Source organism: Canis lupus, chromosome 11 (assembly GCF_048164855.1).
Source record: "Canis lupus baileyi chromosome 11, mCanLup2.hap1, whole genome shotgun sequence".
NCBI lineage: Eukaryota > Metazoa > Chordata > Mammalia > Carnivora > Canidae > Canis > Canis lupus.
The window spans coordinates 54,982,877-55,005,528 of record NC_132848.1 but is presented as its reverse complement, the minus strand read 5'-3'; the positions used below and the strand labels follow the sequence as shown (position 1 = coordinate 55,005,528).

Sequence of the window (22,652 nt, the reverse complement as noted above, 5' to 3'; positions counted from 1 at the left end):
GTTCTTTTAATATTAGGTCACAAGACCAACTGGTCGATAATGTCAGGTGCTAATGGATGAGTCCTCTCGCAATGTCCATGTTTTATAACCTGACCATTCCTCCCACTCTGATCATAGAAGTCTGATCTGGAGAAAAAACTTCTGACTAACAGAAACTGAACTAATTGCAGTTAATCCCCTTTGGAGAGTTCAGAACTTCAAAGGAGTTACTTTGAATCCGAGGTTCACTGTTGTTGGGTTACAAGAGTGATACAACTCCAGGAAATCTGCTGTAAGGAGCTTACATCTTCCCTATGCTCCTTGCTTTCTAAAACTTTGTGGTTCAATGATTCCTTCATTCTGTGAGCTACTTCCAAAATCTGCTAAATTCTGTGTCTTTGCATTTAGGCTAGAACTCCGCTGGTATTGGGAAGAGAATAAAGCTCTAAGGAATTTATTGTACTTTAATGAACTAGCTTCTCTCCTATGCATCTGGAAAGATGCTGGTTTTGTACCATCATTGTGAGATTTGAGAAAATAGTATTCAAATCAGATGAGGAACCTGGGATGAGAAATACTGAGCTAGACAGTATAGATTTACAATGATTTCAACATAGGTATGATAGATGGGATGAGGGGAGGTTATGGAAGAATCAGTATATAGTTAATAATATTAATTCCACAATCATTATTTTACAGACCCTCATTTTAAGAGATCTGAAAGTGTGGTATGATAGCATGACTACAGTCATTCTACTAAAGAAAACTCACTCAATTAATTTACTTGCCCATGGTTTGGTGACGCTAACCACAAAGCGGGGAACTGAACCCAGGATTCCTAATTCCAAATTAAGGGCTCTATCCATGAGAAAACACTAACATTAGTCATTGTTGATTGATTCTTCCATACTTGTATTCAAGAAGTATGCATACTCCTAAATTAATTCATATAAACTTTTAGTAAGTGTTACAAAGTTTCTCTTACAATATTTTATTATTCCAATAATTGCAGTTATATGGAAAACTACTTTAAATTTGGGGGATGTATCAAACACATTCTTTTAATACCCCAGCACACATAGGACTGGAAAGTCTGTTGAAAGTGTTTTTTTCTGGGCTAAGGAAAAAGTGATCAGAATAGAAAGTTTATTTCTGATGGTGTGAATAGAACACCTTCCCATGCCCCTTTGTTTTTCTCAATTTTTTTAGCCCTTATAGAATTAGAAGACACCTAGCTCTAGAAGCCCAAAGAGACAGAGGTTGCTATAGAGGTTCCTTTTAAAAGCAGCAGCCATCAGAAATCTTTAAAGACATTTTAACTCTAGCCTGTTGCCTGATTTTGACAGCAGGAAAGCAATAGAGTTTGGCACAGAGTTGGGCCTCAGTAAATGTTTATTGAATGAATCAATGAAACAGTGACTCAATAAATCAAGAATGTTTCAGAACCACGGGATTTTAGAATTGAGAGAAACACTGGAGAGCACTTTAGTTCTGCTCTGTAACTTTGTCGGGAAGGAAAATGAGGTGCATGGAGGCTAAGGGAGGAATCCAGGCGCAGACAGCTGAAAAGTGGCTGAGTGGAAACCAGTGTTCTAGGTCTCCTGAGTCTTAGCCCAATGTGTTTCCCTGAGAGAATGAAAAATAAAAATAACAAACATCACACGAGATCATTTTGCAAGTCATATAAAAACAAACCTGATTAAAAGAGACACTTTTTTCCTTTATACCATTTATAATATTTCTGTCTCTTTCTTATTCCCATGAACCTTAACTAACCAAAATTTTCCTGGAATTGGGGTGTTGGGCATAATGATATTCTGGTTAATAAAAGAATTGGTAAAAAGCTCATTTAACTGCTAGGCACTCCTTTAAAATGCAGTAGTTACATTAATGATAATGTTGATAATAGCAACAGATTCCCCACCATATGCCCAGTATGACTATGTACACAATTGCACGTTCAGGAGACATCTTCCTCATTGAATTATTGACTAGAGCCCCCTGAAACAAAAGAATTTAAGTAACTTCCACTATAAAGTGAATCTCTGAACACTGACCAGTTATCTCCCTCGGCACTTACTACAAGACAGCAAAATTGACCTTTTCACCACTCTTCACGCATGGTCCACCTCTCACCTTCCCTGTACACCTGAGCATTGAGGGATGGGGGAGGTAGGGGACAAAAGAGTCACTGGGTCATAGGTACTATGAAAATGTACTTGTACATGGAGAAGTGTGCTTCCTTTGCCCAACCTAACTGAAGGAAGAGACTACTCTAGAATCATGTGTAGAGCCTGATTATGCAAAAAAAAAAAAAAAAAAAAAGAAAGGCTGGTATTTTGCATTTCTGATGCATGGCAGTGTAAGCATCAGATTTACTCATCTGCCCTGTGCCTTTCTGAGGAGCAGAGAAAGGAACTGGCAAGGTCAACAATAGGAGCATAGCCTACAACTCTCAAATTTGGTATAGCCAGGATACCCAAGAGTCTACAGATCAGACACTCCACTTAGGCTAGATCTTGAGCCATCTGGCTAGTACTACTCACAAGAAGGCCACTTGCTGAGCCAGAGGAGATATCTCTCTTTCTGTCTCTCTCTCCCTTCCTCCCTTCTTCCCTCTCTCTTTTCCCCTTCCCTCTCCTTCTCTTGTTCATTCTCTCTCACTAAAGCTCTTTCTCTCTCTTTCAGCCCCCCAAACCCCTCCTTCTTCTCCTTCTCTCTCTCCCTCTGTCTCTTTCTCTGTCTCTCTCCCCTCCCTCTCTTAATATTTAGAAAATGCGGGAAGGACAAATCTTAAGGCAGATAGTAAGAAGATGCCTTGCACTATATCACATCCTTCCTCCCTGCCCACCCCCGCCCCCAACTCAAGACTAGGAGATGAAGGATGAAATTTATATCAGATCTTAGGTTTAAGTTATAAATTAGCCTGAGTTTTTGATAACCAATAATGACCAGAAATTAAGTAATTCTGCCCAAGGTAATAAGAGATGGGGGGGGTGACTATTTTTGCATAAGTACATAACTAAATAAGTATATGCCATGAGTTGTGACTCTTAGTAAACTCATTACACATAAATTATATTATTTAATCCTTACAACTACCCTGTCAGGTCCTCCATTTACGGATAAAAAAACATTTTAATGCTTCCATTTACTAATGAGAAAACTGAGATTTTAAGGTAATCAGTTATTTATCCAAGTACTCACAGTGTGAGAGTGGAATTCAAACCCAGGAGAGTATGACTCCATAGTCATGTTCCTATGGTCCAAAACTTCATGAACGTTTTTCTCATTACTACCACTTCCATATATACCGATAGTCTGATCTCCATACAGAAGCCAGATGTATCTTTTTAGAATATACATCAAATCATGTCACTCCCCAGGCTACAATTCCCATTGTACATGGAATGAAATCTGAAAGTTTGATGAATATCAAGAAGGTCCTACATGACCTAGCCTGCTCAGTGCTCACTGAATTTTTCTCCATTCTTTGCCCAGATCTTCTGAGTGGCTCCTCAGCATCGAGGTTTAGTTTCAGTGTCATCTGCTGAGACAGCCCCCCTGGCCACCTATATCAGTCATTCTTGGTTTTGCTGGGCTCTTTTATGTGTTCAATGTCACTTGTCAAGGGTTATCGTCTAGGGTTATCTCTTCCTCATTAGTTGGATGAGAGTGGAAACCCTGAGAACCTTGCTTTCTGATGTATTTCTAAAACCTGGAATAGCACCTCCAAATTGTGGGCACTGTACATGTAGTGCCCACATATGTATATGTTACAAAATGAATGGTGCCTGAAAAAATAGTAATCTCTCTCTTGATTCCATTTTCAGTACCAGATGCATTACATGTGTGACTTTTGAGTTCAGTATTAGTGTCTTAAGATCAAAGATATGCTGTGGGTTACCACTATCCCTTCTCTTCCCCTAGTACACAGAGTGCTTGCTATCCTGCAATCCAAGTGTTTCTAGTTTGTACTGATGTTAGTGTATGCTGACTAACTACATTGAATTAATTTAATAACAAGTTAGCAGTTTATCTTAAAACACACACATATACATACATACACAATAGAGTAAAACAAATTAAAAACCTTAGCCAACCCTCCTAAGAAGGAGAGTTACATAAGTACATCCCTTCTCATCCCAGCTTAATTCTTCATCAACTTACCACATGTTTATTTACTCCTGTCTCTATTTAAGATACCAGGGGTGCCAAGATAAGACAAATTTGCTGCTTTCTTTTAAGGAATTGTCATTCTGGTTTTAAATATAGTAGACTGTATTTAGAGGTATAAATTTCCCTCATTGATAGATATTGTTGACTTTAACATGTTCTAAGTTCACTCAACTGTAATAAGTAGAAATATGACAGCCCAGGCCCATTCATTTTAATTGAGTCAGATCACATCTAGAATAAATGATAGTTTGTTTTCAGTTTCGGTAGTGGATGAACCAAGGTATTTCTAGAGAGACATAAATGCAGTGGCATGAACCTCATTAAATACATCCACTAATAAAGATGACTTGCTAGACTGTACCAGCAGATATGCACCCCTTAGATTTATTCAGAAGAGTAGTTCTACGTTCCCAAACCTACAGAGGATCCTATTGTAAGATTGCCTAGAGGTGGAACACATTGAGAATAAGAATTCAGAGATTACCTCTGATGATTTAATGGTTCGACTCTGCTGGGATGCATATTAAATAGATATTTGACATGTATACACACTGATCAGATATCTCTGAATCTTTTTTCCCCCAGTCTTTGTTTTCCAACCAAAAGATCTAGATGTTTATCCTTTAAGAAAAGTGCCATAATATCAAAATATTTTATTTTGTCTTTAATACTTAACTCAGACATGACAGACATAAACCTCTTACAATCCTTAGAAGATATTCTAAATCACAGTAATCTAGAATTGTTTCCAACAGTACGACTCTTAGATTTTGATGTTCACTGGGATCACCTGGGGGAATCTCATTAAAATACAGATTCTGCATCAGTAGACTGTGGAGAGGTCCTGAGATTAACAGCTTTTATAACTCAGAGTGATGCCTGATGCTGTCCCTTAGATTGCACTTTGGGTAGCAGTTGTTGAGGTCATAGTTTTTAGCCATTTCTACTTTAACCAACACTTTGCTCTTCCCTATGAAGTTCTCCTCCACTCTGCTTTTGTCTTCCAAGATGCCACGATTTAGGTTGATAAAAAAATCATATTTCATAATGTAGAGCAGTTTGCAACATGACCAAAATATGTGGATCTCCTCAAATACAACTCTTTAAAGTTAGAGGCAGCCTTGCTTTGATTCTACAGAGAAAGTAACATATTATAAATTGGCCACTCTTTGGAGCATGGCTATATAGACGAGTTGTTCACTATATATTGCCCTGACCAAGTTGGCAATAAAGCAATTTTATACTTGAAATTATTTACTCCATGTCCATTTTATAAATAGGAAATTGTCTATATACATAGAATATCTGTAAATTTTCTCTATATAATTGTATTCTTATAATTATATTATATAATTTACTTCTTTATTAGGTAATCATTAATTGGCACTTAAAGAAATCATAAATTCATGTAGAGATTATTTGTAAAGTCTATAATAAACAAGCTATATTTTTATTTTGATATTACTGATTTTGTCCAGGTTAAAATATGCTAGAGTCCAGTTGTCATAGATTCAGCTGTTGCAAGTTGAGCCTGAGACAGGCCCAGAAATTGCAATATTACACACCTGGTGAATGCCAGAGTATGTGTTTATTACTGTCCTGTGTATCATATTGATCCATGCAGAACTGATTGGTCATCAGCCCAGGCAGGCATAGAGTGGCTTTTGGTTCCCAGCACCTGCAGTTACTTAATCAAATGCAAATCATCTACACGATAGGATTGGAAAATTGTTGTACAAGAGTTTTGGACTGTGTTATATTTTCTTTTGGAAAAATATGTTCAAGTTAAGGTGTATTTAACTTATGGTCATGAATCAGAGACTCATTTCATGGCAATGCCTGGGAAAGAAGGAAGACCATGAGACTAGACTCAGGATGGCAAGGGTTATATTTCGATTCTATGCCAATTAGTTATGTGAGCATAATTTTATCTGTTGGACCCTCACTCTCTTCATCTAATAAATAAAGGTCTTGTGCTGAATAATATCTAGATCTTCTTTAGCTTTCATATTAAATGACCTCAAGTATATAATTACTATGACTATGCCTCTTTTGGGACGGTTACCTGATAGGTGCTTGGCAACTTATTTCCAGATTGCTTGCTTTGAGGTGTACCTAAAGTGAAATAAAATCTTGAGGGATGAATATTTTTAAAGCATGATTTCTTGCTACAAATAATGGAAATTAGCCTCAGAATTTACATAGATTGAATCATATTTGAGAATTTTGGAATGATTCACAACACTGAATTAGGTAGAAAATGTAAGGAAAGAATGAACCACTCTCCCTTTATAGTAATGCTTTGGGCTCCTGGATGGCTCAGTTGGTTAAGTGTCTGACTCTTGTTTTGGGCTCAGGTCATGATCAAGGTCCTGATATCAGGGTTGTGAAATTGAGCCCCACATTGGGGCTTAAGATTCTCTCTTTCCCTCAGCCCCTCACCACCAGTTTGCACGTGCACAAATTCTCTATCTAAAAAATAAATGAAGAAAAAATAAAGTAGTGCTATTTTTCCTTATAGTGATCAACTGATTGTTTTAATTTTTAAGTTAGGTGGGATTGTGACAAACAAAATGATATTTTCTGTTATGCTTCTTAGGGACAGGATTTAACCTTATGTGATTTTCAATAATCAGACTTTCCTTTTTCTGTTTTTCTAAACTTGCTTTATCTTTAAAGTCAGACAGCCAAGCTTATTATTTAATTTAATAATGTAAACCTCTAGTGCATACCTTTGTTTAGTCAAGGATGTTTTGGGCACAATATTCTTGTGTATTTGACTTGCAGAGTAGTAAAACAAATGCAGCAAATCTCTCACTACACGTCTGTTTTTTTTTTTTTTTAAGATTTTATTTATTTTTTCATGACAGACACAGCGAGAAAGAGAGAGAGAGGTGGGAGAGAGAGAGAGAGAGAGAGAGAGAGAGAGAGGCAGAGACACAGGCAGAGGGAGATGTAGGTTTTGTGTAGGGAGCCCAACGTGGGACTGGATCCTGGGTCTCCAGGATCACACCCCGGGCTGAAAGCGGCGCTAAAACACTGGACCACTGGGGCTGCCCAGTCTGGGTTTTTTAGTTTGTTTTTTTCGTATGTTGACTTTAGTTTCTATTTATGTTGAACACAATCTTGGAATCACATGACCATAATAAAACCTTAAAAACCTCTGTGATTTAGCATTGTGCATATGAAAATCAAGACAATCAAGAACAATAATGTAGGCCGTGTTCTTGGCATAGATAAAAGGCCTGACATTTCTTGTGTAAGTGGGGTCAGCATGAGTTCTCACTGCCCAAAGGCATCTTTGCGCCTCAAAGTTATGGTCATTCCCTTGCAGGTCCTTCACTTAGTAAAGAAGCTCACTGAACTTGAAAGATGTGAAAACATAGGGCCAAATTAATGAGATTTTTGCCCCATGCATAGGCTGTGTGAAATTGCTTTATCCTGAGAATCAATTTCTCTGTGAACTTGAAAGTCATTTCCCTCTCTTTGTCTAACATTCCTGTCTATGAAGTAGAAATTCTTGAAAAGGATCCATTTGTTCAGTCTAACCTTCAAAGACTGAGTACCTTATCCCATATCCAATTAAGTGGTTCAGTTATGTTTAAGTCCTTTTTGGTTTTTGTGTATTTTTTTTAAGATTTTATTTATTTATTCATGAGAGACACAGAGAGAGAGAGAGAGGAAGAGACATAGGCAGGAAGAGAGAAGCAGGCTCCATGCTGGGATCCCAATGTGGGACTCCATCCCAGGATTCTAGGATCACACCCTAGGCCAAAGGCAGGTGCTTAATCACTGAGTCACCCAGGTATCTCTGGTTAAGTTCTTTTATGATAAGAAATTTGTTTACTATCAAATGAAATTTTTCTACCTATGGATAATTCTCTTAGAAAATCTTCATTGGATCCCTGGGTGGCGCAGCGGTTTGGCGCCTGCCTTTGGCCCAGGGCGCGATCCTGGAGACCCAGGATCGAATCCCACATCGGGCTCCCGGTCCATGGAGCCTGCTTCTCCCTCTGCCTTTGTTTCTGGCTCTCTCTGTCTCTCAGTCTTTCATGAATAAATAAATAAATAAAATCTTAAAAAAAAAAAATCTTCATTATATTGAGATATATCATCTCATAATTTTTATGCTTTGATTCAATTTACTTCCTGATGCCACAGATGGAATTTCTCTTCTAAGGCACATCTTTCCTGATATCTGAAGATGCTCTCATATATCCCTTAATTATTTTTTTCTTTAGAGAGCTTCTATTAATTCCTAATATAATCTAGAAGCCTTTCATCATTTTAGCATGCATTGAAATACATTCTAGCTTGACCAAATTAGGAATATAACAGGTATGAGTGGACCAGCACTAAAGTACCAGACCATGCCATCCCTCTTCTAAGCACTTGCATGAATATAATTCATGCTTACATGGACTTTTTTGAGTGTCTCCATCACACAGGTGATTCATCTTCTAAGTCATCTAAAGGTTTTACTTTATTTGTTTTTATCTGTAGTGTCTGGGAAGTCATGTTGCCTATATACTATTATTTGTTCATTTGGGTGGGTTTGGAACAGAAAATAGGACTCAAGTTTATTCCCATCAAATTTAACTTTGTCAGAGTCAACCCATCCAGTCAGCATAACAAGAATTTATAGAATTCCAAATTTTCCGTTGAACTTTCCCTGAGAAAATTAGATAAGCAAAAACTATTTTTATCTAAGTTTATTGAAGGGATAAAAACTGAATGACATCCTATTCAATCTCTTTCAGCAATTGTGCAGCAACATTAAAACAAATTTATATATAATTTTAGCAAAATGATCCATTTTTTTAAGTTTATGTTTTTAATTGTCTCTTTTACCATCATAACATTTCTGTGATTATGAAAGAAACTATCTTCACCTTGACATTGATCTATCTATTAGAACTTTAGAGTATGGTCCTTCAAATATTTATAATTATATCTATGCAGCCTGTATATTTCTTTTTAAATGTTGTGAGATTGCTCTGAAGAGCCAATGGCATTAAGGGATATTAGTATGCATTGAAAAGTTTTTAAATGCTACATAATTGATATTACTACTCTTGCTATTATTTTAGTTTTCACCAATAAAAGTAACATTAACAGGAGTACTGTCTGGCTCATATCACCTGATTAATTGGGACAATGATAATATATAAGATGGATTTTTTCCCAATTATCTGGATTGTTTAAATTGGATTATTTAAATTATTTTATTAAAGTATAACAAATACAGGAAGTGTACATAACATAATTTTGCAGCTTTGTGATTTTTGCATATCCATAACCAAAACCTAGATCAAGAAGAGAACATTACTAAGTGGACTAAATGTTCCAATTGAAAGACCAAGGGTAACAGAATGGATTAAAAAAAAAAACAAAGAACCACTTATATGCTCTTACAAGCAACTAATTTTAGACTGAAAGACACCTGCAGATTGAAAGTGAGAGGATAGAGAAATATCTACTATGCAAATGGTGTCAAAAGAAAACCAGAGTAATAGTACTTATATTGGGTAAAACAGTCTTTAAAACAAAGACTATAACAGACAAAGAGGGACACTACATAACAATAAAGTGGACAATCCAACAAAAATATATAACAATTGTAAATATTTATGCACCCAGCATGGGAGTACCCAAATACATAAAACAGTTAATAACAAGCACAGAGGAGCTGATCAATAATACGATAATAGCAGGGGACTTTACCACCCCACTTCCATCAGTGTACAAATCATCTAAACAGAACATCAACAAAGAAACAATGGCTCTGAATGACACACTGGAACAGATAGATTTAGCATATATATTCAGAACATTCCATCCTAAAACACCAGAATACACATTCTTCTCAAATACACATGGAACATTCTCCAGAATAGATCGCTTATTAGCCCACAAAACCAGCCTCAACAAAACAGAAGTCCAGGACCAGATAGCTTCTTATGTTAATTCTACCAAATTTTAAAACATATTTTATTTATTTATTCATGAGAGACACAGAGAGAGAGAGAGGCAGAAACACAGGCAGAGGGAGAAGCAGGTTCCATGCAGGGAGGTCGACATGGGACTCTATCCCAGGTCTCCAGGATCACATCCTGGGCTGAAGGCTGGCGCCAAACCACTGAGCCACCCGGGCTGCCCTCTACCAAAAATTTAAAGAAGAGTTAATACCTATTGTTCTCAAACTATTCCAAAAAAATAGAAATGGAAGCAAAACTTCAAAATTCATTCTATGAAGCCAGCATTACTCTGATACTAAAACAAGACAGCAGACAGTATCCCTGATGAACAGACACAAAAATTCTCAATAAAATACTAGCAAATCTAATTCAACAATACATTAAAAAATCATTTACCATGACCAAGTGGGATTTATTCCTAGGTTACAAGAGTGGTCCAACATTTGCAAATCAATCAATGTGATACATCACATTACTAAGAGAAAGGATAAGAACCATATGATCATTTTAATAGAAACAGAAAAAGCAATTAACAAAGTTCAACATCCATTCGTGATAAAAATTCTCAACAAAATAGAGCTAGAGGACACATATCTCAACATTACAAAGATCTATGAAAACCCAGAGCTAACATCATCCTTAATTGAGGAAAAATGAAAGCTTTGCCCCTAAGTTCAGGAGTAAGACATGGGTGTCCACTCTCACCACTGTTGTTCAGCACAGTACTAGAAGTCCTAGCCACAGCAACCAGACAATAGGAAGAAATAAAAGAAATCCCGATCAGTAAGGAAGAAGTAAAACTCACTATTTGCAGATGACTTGATGCTATATAAAGAAGACCTGAAAGACCCCACCAAAAAACTGCTAGAACTGACCTTAGGAAAGTCACAGGATACATCAACATACGGAAATCTGTTGCATTTCTATACGCCAATAATAAAACAACAAAAAGAGAGATTAATAAAACAATTCCATTTAAGTTACACCCAAAATAATAAGTTACCTTGGGATAAATCTAACCAAAGAAGTGAAAGACCTGTACTCTGAAAATGATAAAACACTGATGAAAGAAACGGAAAGCCATTCCTTGCTCATAGATCAGAAGAACAATTATTGTTAAAATGTCTACACTACCCAAAGCAATCTACTCATTTAATGCAATCCCTATCAAAATATTAATATCATTTTTCACAGAACTAAAACAAACAATTCTAAAATCTGTATGGAATCACAAAAGACTCTGAATAGCCAAAGCAATCCTGTAAAAGAAAAGCAAAGCTGAAGGCATATAAATTCAAGTTATATTACAAAGCTGTGGTGATCAAAACAGTATGGTACTGGCACAAAAATAGACAGATCAATGGTACAGAATAGAAAATCCTGAAATAAACCCACAATCATTTGGTCAATTAATCTTCCACCAAGCAAGAAAGAATATCTATTAGGGATAAGACAGTCTATTCAACAAATGGTGTTGGGAAAATTGGACAGCTACATGCAAAAGAAAGAAATGGGACCACTTTCTTACACCACACACAAAAAGAAATGCAAAATGAATTAAAGACTTAGATGTGAGACAGGAAACCAATCAAAATCCTAGAGGAGAACTCAGACAGTAACTTCTTTGACATTGGCCATAGCAACTTCTTTCTAGATATGTCTCCTGAGGCAAGGCAAACAAAAGCAAAAATAAATTATTGGGAGTACATCAAAATAAAAGACTTCTGTGCAGTAAAGGAAACAATCAACAAAATTAAAATGCAACCTACGGAATGGGAGAAGATTATTTCCAAATGACATATCTGACAAAGGGCTAGTATTCCAAATATATAAGTAATTTGTTAAACTCAGCACTTAAAAACAAAATAACCCAATTTAGAAGTGGTCAGAAGGCCTGACATTTCTCCAAAGAAGTCATCTAGATGGCTAAGAAACACATAAAAAGATGCTCAAAATCATTCGTCATCAGGGAAATGCAAACAAAACTACAATGAAATATCAACTCAGATCTGTCAAAATGGCTAAAATCAACAACACAAGAAACAACAGGTTTTGGTGAAGATATAGAGAAAATGGAACACTCTTGCACTGTTATGGGAATGCAAACGGTGCAACCACTGTGGAAAACAAGATGGAGCTTCTCAAAAAGTTAAAGATAGAACTATCTTGTGAGATAATAATCACTCTACTAGGTATTTACCCAAAGAATACAAGAACTAATTCAAGGGGATACATATACCCCTATATTTATGGCAGCATTATTTACAATAGCAAGTGTCCATTGCTTGATGAATGGATAAAGAAAAAGTGGACATATATGCAGTGGAATATTATTCAGCCATAAAAAAGAATAAAATCTTGCCATTTGCAAAGACATAGATGGAGCTAGGGAGTATAATGCTAAGTAAAATAACTCAGTCAGAGAAAGACAAATACCATATGATTCATTCACATGTCAAATTTAAGAAACAAAACAAACCATTAAAGAGAAAAAAAATAAGGGACAGACAAAGCAAAAAATAGACTATTAACCATAGAGAAGAAACTGATGGTTACCAGAGGGGAGGCTGTTGAAGGTATGGGTTACATAGGTGATAGAGATTAAGGAGTGCACTTATTGTGATGATGTATGGAACTGTCAAATCATTATATTGTATACCTGAAACTAATATGATACTCTAAGCTAACTAACTGGAATTAAAATAAAAACTTAAAAAAAAAAAAAAAAGAACAGAACACTACTAGCACTCCAGTGTCCTCACTAGTTCTCCCTTTATCTAGCCATTATCTTGATTTACAAGAGTAGAGATTAGTTTTGCTTGTTTTTAAAATTTTTATATAAATGGAATCATAAATACATTTTAAGTCTGGCTTCTATCTTTTCCTTCCTTCCTTTATTCCTTCCTTCTTTCCTTAGAGATGTGGTTAGGCCCAGTGGAGAGGGACAGAGAATCCCAGGCAGGTTCCACACCCAGCATGGAGCCCAACATGGGGCTCAATCCCACAACCCTGAGATCATGACCTAAGCCAAAATCAAGAGTCAGATGTTGAATAACAGCCACCCAGACCCCTGGCATTTTTCTTTTTTAGTTAACCTTATTATTATGAGATTTATCCATATTTTTTTATTTATCCATATTGGTAGTTGAAGATCATGTATTTTTATTATTGTTCCTTTGCATAACTATAACTCAAATTATTTATCCATCCCATTGATTGGCATTTCAGTAGTGTCCACAGGAGGTTATTATGCAGAGTGCTGCTGCAAACATACTGTTATGTTATTCTGATCATCTTTTTGTGAATTTTTGTTGGATGTATACTTACAAGTGGAATGACAGGAAGATAAAGTATGCAGATATCCAGCTTTAAAAGTTATTATCAGTTTTAAAAAGTAGGTCCCACCAGTAGTATATGAGGGTTCTAGTTGCTCCATGTCCTTAACTATCACATGGTATATTTTGTCTCTTTCATTTTATTCATCATAGTGGAAGGTACTGATAATTTACTGTGGTTTTAAGTTTATTTCTCTGAAGACAAAGTTGAACATCTTTTCATATGGATATGCCATTATCATGGAGTGTATGTTCATATATTTTGCTTATTTTTTCTGTTGGATTGTCTGTTTTTTTTTTTTTTTCTTACTGGTTTGTATAAGTTCTTTATGTATCCTGTATTATTTGTTGCCATATATGTTGCTGTAAATCTAATTTCTTTCTTTCTTTCTTTCTTTCTTTCTTTCTTTCTTTCTTTCTTTCTTTCTTTCTTTCTCAAATTGCTGCCTGTTTTCTTCCAAGAGTACATTTAGGTTTTTAATCCATTTTGAGCTTATTTTAGTATAAGGTATAAGAAGGTAATATGGTTTCATTCTTTTGCATTTAGCTGTCCAATTTTCCCAGCATCATTTGTTAAAGACATTTTTCCCCATTGTATATTCTTGCCTACTTTGTCATAGATTAGTTGACCTTGTAAGTGTAGGTTTATTCCTGAGCTCTCTATCCTGTTCCATTGATCCATGTGTCTACTTTTGTGCTGGTACCATATTGTTTTGGATATTACAGGTTTGTAAGTATATCTTGAAATCTGGGATTGTGTTACCTCCAGCTTTGTTCTTCTTTCTCAAGATTGCTTTGACTATTTCGGTTCTTCTCTGGGTCCATAAAAATTTTAGTTTTATTTGTTTTAGTTCTGTGAAATGTTGTTGGCATTTAATTTCTTTTCGGTGTTTATTGTTTTAGCACATATTGGAAATGCGTAAGATATTTGGGAGTTGTATTTTTAAATGGAAATAAACCAGTTCTTTACATGTTCAACAGGAAAGCATAAATAATTATTCACTAGGCTGCTTCTTACTTGCATATGACATAGCACAAAACTTAATGACAAAGACTCCACAGTAACAAAGAGTTGGAGGAAACAATCCTCTTGCATTGTAAAAAATAGAATGATTTATGCATTTTTGTATAGAATACATATTTTTCATGAAAAAGAACATAGCAAAAATATGTTTCTTGCTTAGATTCATGTCTCATTTATGATTTTTTGAGGTAATGATACATTCTATGGTGATTTTTTTCCAAGACTTTTGTGGTTGCCTTTAATGCAATTTGAATTACCTAAATTTTAATTAAACATTACAAAAAGAAGGATATTTTCATTTTTAAGTAATAGAAACCTTAGTGTTAAATGTCATCAACACTCATATAACTAACTTCAAAGCTTGCTGTCTAGTGAATTGCAAACTCTTTTTTCCTATTTTTTTCCTTTAGTCTGCCACATAATCTGGCAAAGGAATCCTTTATCAAGATGCATTATGAATTATGCTGATTTGAAATGATATTAGGTCACTTGGATAAAATGCTACAGCCATTTGACTAAACCATACCTCTTTACGCTCCCAAACTTTGTTATTTTTTTAGTTATTTAAAGGTAGTCAGAGGCTGAGTTCTATTCTGCTTCTGTTCCTGGCATGCTTTTGGAATTTGATATAATTTAAACTTTATGGGTCTTAAATATTTTCTCCAAATTTTTATTTAAACTACAGGTAGTTACCATATGGTGCAATATTAGTTTCAGATGGAGAATTTAGTGATTCATCACTTACATACAACACCTGGTGCTTATCACAGCAAGTGCCCTCCTTAACACCCATCAGCCAATTAACCTATCCCCATGCCCATCTCCCCTCCAATATCACTCAGTTTGTTCTCTACAGTTAAGGGTCTGTTTCTTGGCTCACTTTCTTAATAATATAAATTAAAGGGCTGGGCCAGAGGAGGTCTCTAAAATTCTCTGTGGCTTAGCGACCTATTTTAAGTAGGGGATGAAATTCTACAGGTATAATCTTCAGATAAGTGTATCTCACCATATATAATGTATGTATATGTATATGAACTAGATTTCATGTGACCACCTATCATCAAAGGATCAGATTAATGAGCAGAGAGAAATGAAAGCAATTGGGAATGTTATTTCTATTGATTTTGGCAGCCATTTTCTGAGGACTGAGACCTTTACACTATGAGAAATTCCCATGGGATTATATAATGTCAAATAATGTTTATTGCAGTTGGTCAATTTTCATGTCTTCAGCCCTCTCATCAGCAGTAAGAATTACTTTTTATCCGGGCTTTCCAAACCTGAAATTTTTCTCTTTTATTTTCATTTTTTGCCAATTTCAGGGTTATGACATGGTATTTAACTATAATTTGGTTTTTGCCTTTCCCAGAAGACTCATAGGATTGAGCATCTTTTCGTTCATTCTATGAAATTACCGTGCTGTGCTTTTGCCAATTTTCCCCTTGTTCATCTTGTTTCATATTGATTTATTAAAGTGCTTTGCATACCCTGGATTGTAGTCCTTTTTAAATTAATATGGTATAATAATATTTTCTCCCATTTTTTTATTTAGATTCTTTCTCTCTTTGTGAAATATCATGAACAACAGATGTTCCTATTTTTAATATGGTTGAGTGTATTGATATTTTGCTAATACCTTTTATGCCTATTTAATGTCATTCCATCATTCAGTATCTTACGTTTTTAATCTTACAAAAATTTTACAAATTTACATCAGCAACTTATATCCTTAGTGCATGGAGAATTGATTTTTGTAAGTGATGTAGAGATCCAGTTTTACTTTATTCCTATAGATAACCAGTTGTACCAGTGCCATTTATTGACAAATATATACTTTGCTCACTTAACTGCAATGCCTAACTTGATATAAATTGTTTTCATATAGGGTTAGGATTATTTTTAGTTTCATTATTTTTATCCCCCTTTTTTTTCATTTTTCCTAATAGATTATCTTCATTACCATAATTTTCTAATAAATGTCCACCTATCCACAAGGAAGTCCCTTCATCTTCTTTCTCTGGAATAGCTTGGCTATTTTGGGCTCTTTATTTTTCCCGAAGAACTTGTAGAATCTGCTTTTTTTTTTTTTTTTTTAAGATTTTGAGACACAGAGAGAGAGAGAGGCAGAGACATAGGCAGAGGGAGAAGAGGCTCCTCATAAGGAGCCTGATGCAGGACTTGATCCCCAAATCCACTTTTCACATTCATTGAAAATTTCATATAGATTTGTAATGGAATTTCTTCAAATCTATAGATCTGTTTATATATGTTTAAAACACTGACTATCACAGTACATAGAACCCTTCATTCTTTCTGAAATTCTTGTTAAACCTAGTACTTTTCTGAAGATTATTTTGGTCTTTCAGTTTATACAATAATATTTAATAATATGATTTCTGTCACTTATAACCTTTATAATGCTCATATGGTTTTCCTATCTTCCTGCATTACCCAGGACTTGAAGTATAGTACATTGATACTAGGCATCCTTGTTCTGACCTTAAAGCTAATATTCTAGATTTTGCAATAAAGTTGACATATGCTGTGTGTTTTAGATTATATATTACATTTATTAGATTAAACAAGAAGGAAGGCATCTACCATTCCTAATGCCTACCAACTTTTCTAGATTTCTGTACATGCATTATCTCATTTTATCCAGAAAGACAGGTGTAACTAACTGCTTTCAGAAACTGAGATTTTAAAAAATATGCATAAGTGCCCCCCAATGCATTAGCAAGTAGGCAAGCTAGTATCTTATTTCATATTTTGACCTACTTTTTTGCCCTCTCAGTATATATAGTTAGAAATATTTAGTTGTGTTAGCTCCCAATATCAAGCCACTTGCTTATTGAATTGACCGGGGAAGTAGACACCTGGGCTATAAACTTTCAGAGACAGGAATCAGGTCAGTTTTGGCCACTCCATTTTTCCTAAAGACTAGTACTGGGCTTAACACTTGGGAAGTGCCAATATTTTGACTGCATGAATGGGAGGAACCATCTAATTTCGTTTGCTTGTCCTGTGATTCTGCCTTAGAATGTGATGGGTTTGTCTTGACCACCTATCATCACTAGTAACTTACTAGTAGGCATTGACTGTTCTTCAAGCGCTTGCTCCCTTGTGAAAATCCTGAGGACTCACTTTTTAACTTCGTGCCATGCCTAGCCTACTGGTAGCCACTTGTAGCATGGTATGCATCCAGAGAATCAGGTCATCAAGCACTGGTGAGCTGAAATCTTGATTTGAGCTCTGATTCAAGGATGTGAGTTATTTCACTATCAAATGAAACAGCCCTGAGTTAGAAACCTATTGCCAAGGGTAAGCTCCCTTTTGGCATGAACCCTCCAATGAACATGGTAGAGATGCTATATTATTGGTAAAACAGATTACAATTCTCCAGTATGACTTATAATTCTGTGTTTATAGTTTATCAGAAGCTGATTCTAGACCAAACTGTCTCATTTTTCTTGGCATAAAAGCATCATTGCCTAGGAAGTTGAGGGAGCTTTTGGCTTACGTTCATCCCGTGGTTAAACTCACTTAATCAGGGGGAGAAGACTACTCTTTCCAAATACCCATATTTTGGGTTGATTGGTATGACATCCTGTAGGATCCACATTGTTACTCATAAATACGGTAAAGACAGATATATAGAAAATGTTGAGACTTAATTTACATGCTATTCCCATGATGATGTGCTGGAATTTTTACCAGTCTCATAAAAGCCAGCACTACCATCTGCTGGGTAAGATCAGGGAATGAATCAACAATCCAGCAGACTCCATTAAGCTTGCTATCATTTCTTCCTCCATCTAGAGAGGAATAAAAAAAAAAAAAAAAAAAAAAGCACATGCTCTATAGATCTATTTGCTCCCAGACCAAATTCTTTTTTTTTTTTTCTTTGCTTTCTCCTTACCAGATAATTTGCTATGGTCTCTCAGTGATGAAAATATTTGGCTCTTCACTGAGAAAATCTTTGAATATAAATGTCTCACTGAAAATTAAAATAACGCCTCAGTTGGATGGAGAGAATGTTGCAAACACATTGGAACCCATTGTTGCCAGCAGAGTAGAACCATCCAATATGCATTTATGGTACCTGATTCATGCCCTGGAGATATCACAGAGCTACTCGCTCTGATCAGAGCTCTTGCAGTGATACTTAAAAATTAATTGAATTTTCAAGAATGTCAGCTTTAGCTATTGCAGCTGATGGTCCAATAGCTGAGGAGGTTTATTAAAAATATACTGCCACCTACAGTACCTTTTGACTCTGTTTGACAGGGCACTTGTCATGAATGTTAATTAGACAGAGTTAATTTGGGGGCTGTTTAATTTTGTTTCTGTTAAGGTCTGCTGATGTACATAGTATATTTCTTTACTTACTACTTACGCACATATGTATCTGTTTCCCTCTAGGAAAAGAAGAATATATTGCGACTTTCAAGGGATCTGAATACTTCTGCTACGACTTGTCTCAAAACCCCATTCAAAGCAGCAGCGATGAAATAACTCTGTCCTTTAAAACTCTTCAGAGGAATGGACTGATGCTTCACACCGGGAAATCAGCTGATTATGTCAATCTTGCCCTGAAAAATGGAGCTGTCTCTCTGGTCATTAATTTGGGATCAGGGGCCTTTGAAGCACTAGTGGAGCCCGTGAATGGAAAATTTAATGATAATGCCTGGCATGATGTGAAAGTCACCAGGAATCTGCGTCAGGTAACAGCGCAGTGGATAAGAGAGTTACTGGCTTTGTTTCTCACTACAGCTGTGTGTGTGGTACTTGAAAATCCTAACAACATGATATAGGGCTCCTCAAAGTCGCTTACAAATTAGCTTTTTCTTCTTCTGAGATGAATCTTCCTGCCATACTTGAGCAGGGGCATATCTAGAAAGTTCTGGGGGCCCAAAGGCTATTTTGATACAGCGACATATGACAATTTCCCCGAGGGCTGCAAGGATATCCCTGCGACCTGCCCTTCCTGTGATGTGTGTGGTTTTGTTGTGGTTTCTTTTGGTTTTGTTTTTTTTTTGTTTGTTTGTTTTGGTTTGGTTTTTTTTGTTTTACTTTTTGTTTGTTTGATTTTAAATTAGAGTTTTCATGGTGATCATTTGGAAGCATGCACATTGGGGTCATTAAATCACAGTTCCTTTTTTGTAGTAAAAAAAAAAATCAGTGTGTTTGTGATTTGGGATTGTATCAATCCCTACTCCCTCCCCACCCCCCACCTCTGAAATAGGAACAAGAAAAGCCCCTGAGACAGAAATAATGATTTTGGGGGCCTATACATCTCCTAAAGAGTCTGTTTATGAAGTCATTTTTTTTTATTTTTAGCACAGATACTTTAAATCCCAAATGACTCTGGAGAGACCAGTTCATCTTGTAGGTGCCCATTTATATTTGGTTGAATTTTTTAAAAACAAATCTTTCAAGAGTCTATGTACTAGGAAAATATCTATTTTAGTAAATCGATGGGTCCACATATACTGTACATTTTTAACGGAGGCATATTACTACAGTATATATATTTGTATGTCTTATATACAGATGGAAGTGAATACGTTGTCCTTTTATATTGAACATTATAAGTTTTGGTTATTATTTGAAATTTTATATTACAGTGTGTCATTTTGTTAAGTGTTGACAGTGACTAATTATTCTGCAGTACATGCTGATCTCAAACTAATATCCTTAACATATTTGTTGTTTCTCTGAACAGTTGCAGAATGACCGGATTGTCTCTGGTTTTCCTTTACTAAAACAGCCCTCTCTTTCTGAGCTGTTAACCATCTAACCTTTTCTTTCCCGCTTCTGAAAGGCTTAAACTGTCCAAACTTGAGGCAAAAAAAAAAAAAAAAAAAAGAAAGAAAGAAAGAAAAAATTTTTTAGAAGTGCAGACATAGTCTAGCAAAGGTACCCAAGAAAAACAGAAGGATTCTTAGACCCTCAAAGACCTTTCAGAGGCCTGTTGGCATGGGAGGGGCCCTGCATGCTTCACACCTGCCCTGGGAGAGAGTCACCCACCCTCAGTGCAGCAGGAGACCACGGATTTCCTATAAGTCTGTCTCTTTGGTTTTCCTTTTTTTATTTTTTCTCTCAGATTCTCACCAAGAGACCGGAGGCTCATTTGAGAGAAGCACAGAAGGAAGGGTGGGGCTTGAGGAGCCCGCTTTCTAGATTTGCCTTTGCTCAGGTTACAAACCAAACTTCGAATTGGTAGCTCAAAGGAAACTGTGGTTATACAGCCGGGGTGCATGTGTGGCAGGACAGATTAAAAACAAATCCATTCTACTCATTCTATGTGTCAGGATCTTTGCTTTGTTTCATTGCAGTAAACTGTGACCCTAAAGTCCATCAATATGACCGAAGGAAGTTTTGGAGTTGAGGAGGAGTCCTTGTGTGCTGTAAAATTGAGTAGTAGGGCAATGCCAACCAATTCCTATGAATTTGCTGGGGCTGGGGTGGGCCAGGGTTGGGGGGGGGAGGGATCACTTCCGGGCATAAGGCGGCAGTGGTCAGCTGATGAGCTTTACGCCTTTGAATCCCTTGTAGACTTTTTAAATGACTGTCACATGTACTCAGGGAGACAAAGGGAGTGTTGCCATATGTCTGTTTCTATCTAGTAGCAAGTTATGAACAATACCCCGGCAGGAAAAATATTACCTCTGTGGGAGGCCTATTTGTTAGTCTGCTTTTTTCTTGTAAAATTATTTTGCCCTTTTTCTATGTTACTAACATGCTTAATAACTAACATGTCATTCATGGAATGTTTCATTCTACTAACCGTTACCTGAATCAAAAAATGTACTAACATGGTAGAGACCATCATATTTTTTAAGTAACGATCGTTATTCTGTTCACAGTTTTTAATTTCCTTTCTCCCCCCTTCTCCACAAAGCACTCAGGCATTGGACACGCTATGGTAAACAAACTACATTGTTCGGTAGATATCATTCTAATTGTTTCTTATTTTGGGTTTGCCGTGTGTTTTCTTTCTTTCTTTTAACTGTAGACATCATTAACAAAAGAGGAACTGCGGTTGGTACTCTTCTGCTTACTTTGACCTCCTTCTTTTCATCCGTTGTTGACCTTCTTATTTTTTACCTGTTCCTGTCAACTTCTGTTTTCCAACTCACCTGTAGGGGCATCGTTAACGTTTCGAACGTTTTGCATCCAGCTGTGGTTAACACGGGATAAGACCAAATGGTGGCTGGCCCGAGTGACCGCAAGCTCAGCCAGTCTCTAACCATTCATGATGCATGGCATGCACACCTGACTGGGGAATGTTGGAGATGCCACACCCACTCATCTTTACGTCATCACAAAGCAGTTGTTGGTTTTGTTTTGTTTTGTTTCGTTTTCCTTTGGTTCTCCCCGTTTTCTTTCCTTTCCTTTCTGAACTGTACTGTCCCTCCTGCATGTGCACATCAGCGTGTGCTGCTTCCACGGGTTGTTTTGCCTTTCCTCCCCTTCGGCATGGACCTAGGCACTTGCATGCTGAACAACTGCTGCTCAATAGTGCAAATAGTGACGTTGCTGGAAATCGCTTGCGCCTTTTATGTTAACAAGGTGCACGTTGTGATTAGTTAATAACAGACGACTAAACTTTACTAATATGTACACCAGCAAAACTAACCTAGGAAGCATTTTACTAACACCATTTTTGTGTCTGCTAAATAACTTTTGAGTTGCAGTAGGGATGATGCTGATACTAGTTCAATAATCAGTTAACTCTCTAACTAGTTTAGATCGCTTAGGGCTAGTTGAATAGAATCCAAGAATAAACTTCAAACAGACATGAAAATGGGTTCCGCCATAGGTCTGAAAATAAAAAACCAAACAAACAGAAAAAAAAAAAAAAGCAAAAAACAAAATGAAAAAAAAAATAAAATAAAACAAAACAAAACACAAAACAGGCATATCCCAGGATTACAGTATCTAGGTCTGAGTATAGCGTGTCCTTTCCCTGTGCTTTGTTATCTAGGTGACAATATCAGTGGATGGGATTCTTACCACAACGGGCTACACGCAAGAAGATTATACCATGCTGGGGTCTGATGACTTTTTCTATGTGGGAGGCAGTCCCAGCACAGCAGACCTTCCAGGGTCACCAGTCAGTAACAACTTTATGGGCTGTCTCAAAGAGGTAAA

The 22,652-nt window shown here is 36.3% G+C and overlaps 1 protein-coding gene across 24 annotated transcripts in view; it reads left to right on the top strand.

Moving 5' to 3' along the window:
• NRXN1 (neurexin 1) overlaps positions 1-22,652 on the top strand; it is a 1,115,374-nt gene that overhangs the window by 393,778 nt on the left and 698,944 nt on the right. For 14 of the 24 annotated variants that reach the window (XM_072768323.1, XM_072768320.1, XM_072768315.1 and 11 more), the window contains 3 exons: positions 18,918-19,219; positions 21,400-21,444; positions 22,486-22,647. In XM_072768323.1, the coding sequence (XP_072624424.1) occupies positions 18,918-19,219; positions 21,400-21,444; positions 22,486-22,647 (509 nt within the window). The remainder of the gene's footprint in view (positions 1-18,917; positions 19,220-21,399; positions 21,445-22,485; positions 22,648-22,652) is intronic. The other 10 variants (XM_072768314.1, XM_072768328.1, XM_072768326.1 and 7 more) reach the window with 2 other exon arrangements.